At 43.7% G+C, this 11877-nt stretch overlaps 1 protein-coding gene across 1 annotated transcript in view; it reads left to right on the top strand.

Annotated features, from left to right (window-relative positions):
• Positions 1 to 11877, top strand: part of TRIM66 (tripartite motif containing 66) — a 77969-nt gene that overhangs the window by 35329 nt on the left and 30763 nt on the right. Inside the window, 6 exon segments of the mRNA XM_006162903.3 lie at positions 1949 to 2052; positions 3460 to 3607; positions 8470 to 8602; positions 8934 to 9050; positions 10371 to 10485; positions 11065 to 11211. Coding sequence (XP_006162965.1) covers positions 1949 to 2052; positions 3460 to 3607; positions 8470 to 8602; positions 8934 to 9050; positions 10371 to 10485; positions 11065 to 11211 — 764 coding nt within the window.

Raw genomic sequence — 11877 nt, 5'->3', positions numbered from 1 at the left:
AAGAGTGTTTCAGGAAAAAGGAGCAGCATTTTCACAGATAGAATCACACAAAGGCTGGATGTACTCAGGAGAGAACAGAGATATTTGGCATAGTAAAGACATAGGATGTATGGCAGATGAAGCTAGAGAGGACACTCAGAAAGAGTGAAGGCAATTTGGAAAGGCCCAACTGAGGATTTGGGTTAAAGGCCAAGGAAGGCAGAGTGTGCATGATGAGACCTGATTTGACCTGTTCACTTCTTTAGCTATTTTCATTTGGCTAATGAGTTCGTGTTCGGGCATCTGGTACCAAAGAATCTGAAGTCTTGTGGAAATAATTTTCAGCAATTAGAGCAGCATTTCTGTCCTGGGGGTTGATGAGGAGGGTCTCCTGAGGGCAAGCTAAGAGGGAGGGAGGGACAACCACCTGATTCCCTTGGGTGATGTTCCCTGTGGAAAGTGTCCTTCTCTACCTCTGGCCACTGTTTTTTGTTTTGTTTTGTTTTTAAGAGATTTTTTTTGCTACAGGTGTGTGTGCTTGCTGTAGAGACAGAGAAAGACAGAGACAAAGCAAGAATTCACCCCTCAGGTGGGTGACCATGCCACAGTCCCTTTCCTCCAGTCTCCTCTTGGGATTTTGGGCATACACGCACATGCACCTGATGTGATTTTCAAGCCGCTGGGTCCAGGACTTGAAATGTACAGTCAGCCGCATGAGACCCAATGCCTTAACCTCCACACTACCTGCTGGCCTGTGGCCATTTTTTTGATGTACCACTCAGACTGACTTTATTTAACAGTGAGAGTTGATAAATGAAGCTATTGCCTAACCATGAGTGGGATATGAAGAATATTTTAAATTAAAAGGCAGCATTCATAGAGGACCACATGTTTCCTCAAGTATTATCTAGCTTAATCCTCACAGGAACTCTTTATTTCCCTTCTTATATTACATATGAAGAAACTGGGACACAGGAGTTTAGTGAGATTAGTGACTTGTCAAGGGTCACTGGTGGTAAAACTGGTATTTGGACTCACATTGATCCAGCTGCAGTTTCAGCACCACTGCTGTTGCATCATTCTTTTCTACTGTGATGAATCGAGGCAGAGAAGACTGTGGTGGTGCTGCTGCAGTCACCACCACAGCCACCCCTGTCCAGGTTATCCTCATCGCTGGACACGGATACCCGGCCCTGCTCGGAAGGCTCATTTCCTTGTTCCCTCTTGGAGTGGGCTTGAAGAGTCATTGTAGTCTTCAGAGTGAAAAATCTCATGCCACTTACATAGCTCAGAAACCCACCGTACTGAGAAGTTTATCAGAGGCTGTTGTATTTCTTTGGGGAGAGAGTAGGTCGAGCTGTTCATGGGTAAAACATGGTGCACTGGACACACGTTAAGTGAGGATAGCCCAGCAAAAGGCCTCAGAGCCTCAGGGCAGACTGATGGGTACTGGGTATACCAAAGGAAAAATACCTCCTAGATGAGCAGGCAGGGAGGCCTTACCTTTCTCTGGCTAGAGCCTCCCTGAAACTCCAGCTTAGAGATCTTTAAAGTAATTCTTCCACACAGGGACATTCATGATGAGCTATGCTCCAGGACACACAGGTTCTCTGGAGCTTGGTCAGTGACAGGGGCTGGACTCTCAGGGATGTGGAATGGGACTAGGAGCAGCAGGAAGGCTCCCGATGGTCAGACCAGAGCAGTGTTGGGTTTGTAGTGGTGTGGCTTATGAGAGGGGAGGAAGGGAGGACCAGGCGAAGAGAAGGATGAGCAGACACAGTGGTCTAGGGCAGGCCCCTAATGGGATGTCATGCTCAGAGTATCTGTGTGAAAATTAAACATTAAACAGCTCCTTCTAGCACATGTGGGCACTGCCACGCATCTTGGTGCTGTGTAGTAGAAAGCCTCATGCATAGGCCTATGTACAGTCTGCTGTGTTGCCCTCATTGCTGGCTTTCTTCTCCTCTAGAGCTCATCTCCTGTCCTCGGTGCAAGAGAGTATATCTTACCAGAGATGTAACCGAACATATTTTCCTACAGTGCTTTTCTGCTGGGCAACCCAAGATGGCCAGGGTGAGTAAAGACAGGGAAAGAAACAGCTCAGCCTCTTCAGAAATTTCTAAGGCCCCTGTCCATAGTCTGTCTACACACCCATCACTCTGTCTGACTCACTACTCCATCAGTTTGCCTGATTATCATTCCATCCATTCATCCTCCCACCTAGAAGAAAATAAAAATGTTTTAAGTCGGTGAGAGCAAAATAGGGATTTTCTACCAAGTAAAGACTGCAGGCTGTCTTTTTTTTTTTTCTTTTTTTAATGTCAATGCTTTGAGCAGGTATATGTATCTTTAGGTGCATTAAGAATAACTTAATGTATCTAGGATTTTTCTCTTTTGTACAGTTCTTACTGAAAAACATCAGTACTGACTGGTCTGTAGTTCCTTTTCTCTCCCCTTGAGTGAAATCCACTCACACCCTGGATTAGTAGGACCATTTATTGCACCTGTATTTAATAGCTATCACCTTTCCCCCAAATTCCTTGAATTTCATATCATTTAATGACTGGTATTTCTTATGTTCCTTTCTTCACTAGAATACCTTTGGCACTGCATTTTATTTATTCATTAATTTACTTGCTCAGACCTGTGGCATACTGTGCTGGGTAGTAGGAAGACAGATATAGTTTAATTAGTAAAACTTCCGGTATCTATATCAGTTTGGTGTCCTGAATGACTCAAACACTTTTCCCAAATCTCCTCCTCTTCTCTTGATGTTTGACATCAGCCCTGGTAAGGTATTTATTGACCAAAAAGTGAACATTTGGACTAGGGGAGAACTAGTAATCTCAGGTCAGGCAGAAGCCAAGTGTAGTCTCAGGTCTGAGAGCTGATCTGTACCTGCTCTTTCCTGGCTGTATTTAATCATCTATCTGTGGAATCCCACATCTGGGCTCTCTCTTTACTAAAAGCACAGGTGAATTTTCAGTTTTCGCCAGTGCTTTCCCACTATTATAACATTTTCCTCTCTTGTCTGCCTTGTAAACCAAATCATTCAGTATCTAACTCAAATGGTAACTCTTTGTGAAAACGTTCTTGGCCACTCCTAGACTGCCTGGAAGCCTCCTCTTGCTTCCTTAGAACTTTTGCATTCTTTTGTCATAGCCTCACTGTTTATTGGGTACCACTCTGTCTAGGCTGTGCCTGCCTTGAGGACAGACCCTGGCTTATTCACTGGGGAATCCTCAGCTTCAGCATAGGACTTGTGTGAACAGTCCCCCAGGAAGCTACTGTTCTTTTAGTCCCAAAGGGTGCTGTCCTTCACAAGCTCCCACATGTCAGTCCCAGGCAGGCCTCCAGAGCAGGCTGGGCTAAAATAATGGAGGAACGGTCTGCAGGACCTCAGCCCCTAGAGCACTCTCCACAGGTAGAGGCAGGCCCCACTGTGGATTCGTCAGTAACCCCAGAACTCTTTGCTTCCAGAACTGCTCCGAGTGCAAGGAGAAGAGGGCAGCACACATCCTCTGCACCTACTGCAACCGCTGGCTGTGCAGCTCCTGTACAGAGGAGCACCGGCATGGCCCTACCCCTGGGGGCCCGCTCTTCCCCCGGGCCCAGAAAGGATCTCCAGGTACCATTCTCCCTCACTCCTCCAACTCTGATGCCCTTTAAAGCAGTGCTGGGGCCAGCCAGGTGGTGTGATAATTAAGGTGGGTAGATTCTACATGGCTGTTCGAGTCCCAGACTTGGCGGTTTGAAAAACAAGATGGGTACATGTGCGTGCATGCCCAGAAATATCCCGAGAGAAGAAGGCTTTGTAGAGGGGCCATCCCTCCTGAGAGATCCATTCTCACTTCTCTCTCACTGTCTGTGGTGAGCACATGTGCCTTGGAGCAAATGAAATAGATAGGTAGGTAGGTAGATAGACCGATCAATTATAGAAAAAAAGAAAGATAGATGATAGAAAGAAAGGTAGATAGATGGATAAGAAAGAAAGAAAAAAAAGAAAGAGAGGAAGGAAGGGGAAAAAAGTGCCAAACTCCAAAATCCCTGGAGAATAGCAGGCTTCTTTGCAGTGGAAAAAGGTAGAGGTGGTCTCAGAGTCTGCTTAAGGACGTCTCCTTCAGAATCTGAAAAGTAGCTCATTCTAGTCTTCCTCTGTTGGAGTTGGGGATGCGTGAGGGTGGTGAGATGTTACGGGGGGAATTATCATGGAAGCTAGCTGATTTCCCTCCTTTCACCTTAGAGTCATCATGCCTCACTTCTGCTTTGTTACTTGATTAACTTAACAGTTTGGATCAGGGCTTGTATATTTGTTCATCCTGTACCGTTTGTTTTATGTTTATTTTTCTTTTTTAACCACATTTTTAGAGCAAAATCAATTTATATATTTTAAGTAAATTCATCAGTTTCATGTAGATTTTTAATATTTTAATTAACACATACTAATTGTACATATTTATGGGGTAGAGTATGATTTTTCAGTACATGAATATAACATGTAATGATGAAATGAGGTAAATTGGCATATCTATCATTTTAAGCATTTGTCATTACTTTGGAGCACCATGCTTTATTTATTTGTTTATTTTATTATATGAGTTTTTTATTCAATTAAAACACTTTTTAAAAGAATTCTCATTTATTTAATTCCATTTGTTGTTATTATTTTTTAATTTAACCAGAGAGACAAAGAGAGAGAAAGGGAAAGCAAGAAAGCAAGTCACCAGGTCTGAGATTTGAACTATGGTTTGCCATGTGGAAATCTATTGCCTTTAACGACCATGCCACCCACAGCCACAAAAAGTATAAGATACTTAGGAATAAATCTAACCAAAGAAGTTAAAAACCTCCACAAGAAAAACTATGAGAAGCTAAAAAAAGAAATAGAAAATGACACAAAAAAGTGGAAGGACATCTTATGGTCCTGGATTTGAAGAATTAATATAATCAAAATGGCAATTCTACCCAAATTAATCTATATATTTAATGCAATGCCAATCAAATTTACCAGACACAGTCTTCACAGATCTAGAAAAGACAATCATAAAATTTGTCTGGAGTCATAAAAGACCCTGTATTGCTGGTCCCTCAATTTCTTTTTAAAATTAACAATACTTGTACATATTCATGTGGGTACATTGTGAACCTTTTTTTTTGAGAGAGGTTTTTTTGTTTTGTTTTGTTTTGTTTTACTATAGGGCGTGTGGGCTGGCAGAGAGACAGAAAGTAAGAAATCACCTCCGGGGGGGTTGATCACTCTGTCTAGGCTGTGCCTGCCTTGAGGACAGACCCTGGCTTATTCACTGGGGAATCCTCAGCTTCAGCATAGGACTTGTGTGAACAGTCCCCCAGGAAGCTACTGTTCTTTTAGTCCCAAAGGGTGCTGTCCTTCACAAGCTCCCACATGTCAGTCCCAGGCAGGCCTCCAGAGCAGGCTGGGCTAAAATAATGGAGGAACGGTCTGCAGGACCTCAGCCCCTAGAGCACTCTCCACAGGTAGAGGCAGGCCCCACTGTGGATTCGTCAGTAACCCCAGAACTCTTTGCTTCCAGAACTGCTCCGAGTGCAAGGAGAAGAGGGCAGCACACATCCTCTGCACCTACTGCAACCGCTGGCTGTGCAGCTCCTGTACAGAGGAGCACCGGCATGGCCCTACCCCTGGGGGCCCGCTCTTCCCCCGGGCCCAGAAAGGATCTCCAGGTACCATTCTCCCTCACTCCTCCAACTCTGATGCCCTTTAAAGCAGTGCTGGGGCCAGCCAGGTGGTGTGATAATTAAGGTGGGTAGATTCTACATGGCTGTTCGAGTCCCAGACTTGGCGGTTTGAAAAACAAGATGGGTACATGTGCGTGCATGCCCAGAAATATCCCGAGAGAAGAAGGCTTTGTAGAGGGGCCATCCCTCCTGAGAGATCCATTCTCACTTCTCTCTCACTGTCTGTGGTGAGCACATGTGCCTTGGAGCAAATGAAATAGATAGGTAGGTAGGTAGATAGACCGATCAATTATAGAAAAAAAGAAAGATAGATGATAGAAAGAAAGGTAGATAGATGGATAAGAAAGAAAGAAAAAAAAGAAAGAGAGGAAGGAAGGGGAAAAAAGTGCCAAACTCCAAAATCCCTGGAGAATAGCAGGCTTCTTTGCAGTGGAAAAAGGTAGAGGTGGTCTCAGAGTCTGCTTAAGGACGTCTCCTTCAGAATCTGAAAAGTAGCTCATTCTAGTCTTCCTCTGTTGGAGTTGGGGATGCGTGAGGGTGGTGAGATGTTACGGGGGGAATTATCATGGAAGCTAGCTGATTTCCCTCCTTTCACCTTAGAGTCATCATGCCTCACTTCTGCTTTGTTACTTGATTAACTTAACAGTTTGGATCAGGGCTTGTATATTTGTTCATCCTGTACCGTTTGTTTTATGTTTATTTTTCTTTTTTAACCACATTTTTAGAGCAAAATCAATTTATATATTTTAAGTAAATTCATCAGTTTCATGTAGATTTTTAATATTTTAATTAACACATACTAATTGTACATATTTATGGGGTAGAGTATGATTTTTCAGTACATGAATATAACATGTAATGATGAAATGAGGTAAATTGGCATATCTATCATTTTAAGCATTTGTCATTACTTTGGAGCACCATGCTTTATTTATTTGTTTATTTTATTATATGAGTTTTTTATTCAATTAAAACACTTTTTAAAAGAATTCTCATTTATTTAATTCCATTTGTTGTTATTATTTTTTAATTTAACCAGAGAGACAAAGAGAGAGAAAGGGAAAGCAAGAAAGCAAGTCACCAGGTCTGAGATTTGAACTATGGTTTGCCATGTGGAAATCTATTGCCTTTAACGACCATGCCACCCACAGCCACAAAAAGTATAAGATACTTAGGAATAAATCTAACCAAAGAAGTTAAAAACCTCCACAAGAAAAACTATGAGAAGCTAAAAAAAGAAATAGAAAATGACACAAAAAAGTGGAAGGACATCTTATGGTCCTGGATTTGAAGAATTAATATAATCAAAATGGCAATTCTACCCAAATTAATCTATATATTTAATGCAATGCCAATCAAATTTACCAGACACAGTCTTCACAGATCTAGAAAAGACAATCATAAAATTTGTCTGGAGTCATAAAAGACCCTGTATTGCTGGTCCCTCAATTTCTTTTTAAAATTAACAATACTTGTACATATTCATGTGGGTACATTGTGAACCTTTTTTTTTGAGAGAGGTTTTTTTGTTTTGTTTTGTTTTGTTTTACTATAGGGCGTGTGGGCTGGCAGAGAGACAGAAAGTAAGAAATCACCTCCGGGGGGGTTGATCACGTCACAATCCCCTCTCCTTCATTCTCCTCTCAGGATTTTGTGCACACACTCACATGTGTCCTGCCTGAGTTTGAAGCCACTGGGTCTGGGACTCGAACCTCAGCTGACTACATGGGAGTCCAGTGACATAACCATTACACCATCTGCTGGTTCCACAATATGAACTTCTAACAGATGAATATGATGTGTAATGATTAAATCAGGGTACTTAGTATGTCCGTCATCTCAACCATTTATCATTATTTTATTTTGGGAATATTAAAATCTCTTTTTTTAAAAGCTACTCCAAGATATACAGGGAGCTGTCTTTAACTATCTGTATCTATAATGCTGGACATTGTTCCTCTTATCTGTTTTTCACATCTGTTAATCAGCCACCCTCTATTCCCTTCCATTCCCCATCCTTTCCAGCCTCTAGCAGTAATTCTTCTTCTCTCCACTTCTGCAAGGTCTCTTCCCCCCCCCCCATTTCTACATACAGGGAAGAACTTGTGATGTATCTCTTTCTATACCCAGCTTATTTCATTTGATGTGATCTCTTCCAGATTCACTGATTTTAACCTCAAATGACAGAATTTTATCCTTTTTAATGGCCAAATAGTATTCCATTTTACACACACATGCGTACACACACATGCACACATGCACAAAGACCACATTATGAATGACAGCCTTGTTGAAAGTCTTTCCAAGGCCCTTGAGTTGTGCTTTACATTTGCCAGACCCACAGAAACCAGAGTTCATGATCCATATGATCCAGCCTAGAGCCTAACAAGTGTGGGTAGCTGGTTCTAGCCCCATAGTAATAGAATACTGATAATGCAGAGGTCTTTGTTAGTTCCGGAGGATTCCTTGTTCTTAAGATGATCCATGTACAATAACAGCAAGCACCTTCTTTGGCTTCTGGCAAGTGGTGGAATGCTAGGTTTGTTAGTGAGCTATTTCTGGACAGCTGGGCAAATCCAGCCAGGTTAAGCCTCAAGTCCTCCTCGTGCCCCTGGAACACCAACTGGATGGGATAGAGGTGTCTCCTGTCTACGCCGTCTTCTTCTAAGCTTTGTGTCTCTGCTGTGTTCATTAGGGTTGAGAGCTGCTCAGCAGAACTTACCTGAGAAGTCTGCCTGAGCAAGAGAAGCCCATTTTCTTCATCTTCTCTGGCAGGAGTCAATAGTGGTTCTGGGGACTTCGCCTTGTACTGTCCTCTGCACCCACAGGAAGTGCTCAAGCTGTTCTGCGAGACCTGTGACGTACTCACATGCCATAGCTGCCTCATGGTGGAACACAAAGAACACAGGTGGGGCCGGTGGGCTGCCTGAAGTGGACTGGGGACAGGGAGGCTCTGGACTCCTTATTTATGAGAGCCTGGGCTCCCAGGGCATCAAAATCCTCTCCCTGCTCAAGCCAACCTACAGCCCCTGGACCAAAGGTTTTCTTTGCTCCTGTTTTGGGCTTCTCTGGAAAAGGCCTAATGAGCCAATAGCTGGCAGTGTCTTTGACCCTCCTTAAATGTAATCACAGCTTTCATGGGCCTGGGTGAGACAACGTACTGTGGAGATTCCTGCTTTACTGGTTTGTTCAGAATAGGACTCAGCCCTCTACAGCTTTTTCTCTGGTTCCTCCCCTAGGTGCAGGCATGTTGAAGAAGTTTTGCAGAACCAGAGGATGCTTCTGGAAAGTGTGACTACACAGGTGGCACATAAGAAGTCCAGTTTACAGACATCTGCAAAGCAAATCGAGGACAGGTAGCACAGGGTAGTCCCTGCTTGGACTGGAGATGCTGTTTCGTCACTCCCTGGGTCCCAGCACCAGGCCACCAGATACAGTGCCCACGTAGAGGCTATGTGGTTAAGCAGATGTGGGCCTATGGAAGTCTCAGGGCCAGTGACTGAGGCCACACTAGGTTAGGATGATCAGATTGAGTCTGGGCCAGGCTATTAACTGGCCAGAAGTAGGTACTTGAAATAGGGCACCAAATAGATTTCTGGGGAAGCGATTGCTGTTACTATGAGGGGGTGGCAAGTCAGTGACAGTGTGCCCTTCATCACCCCTTTGGTATTTTTACGTAGGAAGAGGAATTAGTAGGTATGGAGAGTTCATCAGGCAGCAGTGCTGGTTGGGCAGTATATATGCATTATTTCATCCAGTTCCTTAAATACTTACAGGCAGGGATTGCCTCCCTTTTACTCAGAAGGAAACTGAAGTTCAGAGAGGGTCTGTGATTTATATGGGTCATAGCTAGTCAGTGGCTGAGCTGGGTTTGAAAGCTAGGTCTCTGGTGACTTCAAAATTCATGATCTAGGGCTAGCATGTAGCATAGGGACTAAGGGAGCCAGATCCCAGGTGGCCAATTGCTATTTGAATCTTGGCCACGGCAGCTGAAAAACACAGGAGACACTTATACATGCATGCCCAGGATCTCCAAAGGATGGAGAAAAGGGGGAGAAAGGATTATGGCATGACCACACTCCATTTGGGGTGCTTTCTTCCTCTCCCCCTACTGTCTCTCTGGCAAATATACACACCTTCTGGCAATTAAAAAAAAAAAACCCATACAATTGTATAATTTCCATTTAAAATGATAATTGAGTGGTTTTTGGCATATTCACTTAATTGTACAATTGTATGTAATTACTGCCCCCTTTTAGAACATTTTATTACCCCTAAAAGCAACCCCAGGTAAATAACTAGTCACTCCCATCCCCCCTAGAAACTCAGAAACCACCAGTATACTTTCCATCTCTGCCCTTGTTCTTTTCACCTCATCATACTGTTTATTGGAGCATCCTTCTTTGGAAACTGACAATTACAAGAAATCATACCCATACTTGCTGGTGAGCTGCTGGGTGGCCAGGTGTGGACAAACCAAGTTGAACTTTGGGTCATTGGCCCACTTAAATCAAGTGGGCTGGGTTGTATAAAGTGATGGGATGGCAAAGGAAGGTTCCCTGTTTTTTATTTTTGATTTGTGCAGCCTCCAAGTTGTTGGTTCTTAGTCTGTTGTCTCTTGGCCCTCACAGGCCATGAGGAAGTACTCACTGTGGTTCATCTTATTGTGTTTACAGGATTTTTGAAGTGAAGCATCAGCACAGGAAGGTGGAAAACCAAATCAAAATGGCCAAAATGGTTCTGATGAATGAACTGAACAAACAGGCCAACGGGCTCATAGAGGAGCTGGAGGTATATGTGGGCAAATGGATCAGATGGATGAGTTCTGTGATCTCACTGGGTCCAAACCAAGCACGTTTCAAACTAATCTCAGACCTGGGCTAGAATTTGCTATGCAGCTTCCATAGCTCTTTGCTGCTCCTGTATCTTAAAAGATTCAGCCTAATTTGGGGATAGTGGCCCTAAAGGACTGGAAAATCAGTTCAGACTCCCATCAGTGCTGTGACTCTTTGGCAGCTGCCAACCTTGACTGTGCAGGGTTGTGGTCTTGGTAGAGAGAGTCACACAACAGCTCACCTATATTATACCCAAGAGATACATTCATTTATTCATTCATTCATTCTTTCATTTTCTCATTCATTTCCCACTTATTCCACGTTTGCATTATGTCATCTCCTACCAGCTCTTCTTTCCTCCCTTGGTCTCCCAGCAGCCCGTGGCAGCAAGTTCTATCCTGCTGTCCTCCTCTCAAGGGGTTAGTCTCATCTGATTCCATCGGGGTTCATGCTGATACACGTAGGCTACCACTTCTCAAGCATGTGGGCTGCTGAGAACAGGATCAGGGACTCTGTCTTCTCTCTCCATACCCAGGGCATTACTAATGAGAGAAAGCGGAAGCTGGAGCAGCAGTTACAGAGCATCATGGTTCTCAACCGTCAGTTTGAGCATGTGCAGAATTTCATCAATTGGGCTGTCTGCAGCAAAACCAGTGTCCCTTTCCTTTTCAGCAAAGAGCTGGTAAGAGGAACCTCCACCACCTCTGTCACAGGGGTGGTGAGGCTGTCCTTGGAAGTGTCCCTACCCCTTTTTCAGGTTGGGAGGAGGAGTAACATAGCAGCACCACCAATCCTTCAAATTTTAGTCACTGCTTTTGGGTTAGTAAGTGAACACCTAAAATCCACAGTACAAAGGATGAGAGACCGAAATGGTACTGTCTTCTCCCAGGTAACTCGGCTGGGCAAGACTGTAGCTATTTGTGTTAGGTCATGAATTCAGATATTATTCTAGAAATGTACAGTGCCCTGGACATCCCATAGAAAGTTACTCAGGTCTAAATAGAGGGCTAAGAGGAAAGGAGGAGTTGAAGATGATGGTGAAGTGTTGGTTGGAAGATGAGATGCCCAGGAAAGGGAGCAAGAATTCTGAGAGAGGTTGATGGAGTTTCTATTTGGATGTGTTGACTCTAAGATGTCTATAGAGCACCCCAAAGGCAACATCCAAAAAGCTCTTTTGATAGGTGGGTCCGGATGCCAGAAGAAATTTGGATTGGGACTGGAGATGTGGGAGTCACTGGGTTATCAGTGTTATCACCTTGGGAGAGCGTGGAGGAAGAAGAGAACAAATCTGGAACCAGGAAATACCATCATTTTCAACACAGGAAGAGGATGAGTGGAGAGTAACAGA

The sequence above is a fragment of the Tupaia chinensis genome, unplaced genomic scaffold (genome assembly GCF_000334495.1).
Source record: "Tupaia chinensis unplaced genomic scaffold, TupChi_1.0 Scaffold141165_1, whole genome shotgun sequence".
In the NCBI taxonomy this organism is placed as follows: domain Eukaryota; kingdom Metazoa; phylum Chordata; class Mammalia; order Scandentia; family Tupaiidae; genus Tupaia; species Tupaia belangeri.
The sequence above is the reverse complement of the archived record's forward strand: the minus strand, read 5'-3'. Positions and strand labels throughout refer to the sequence as shown.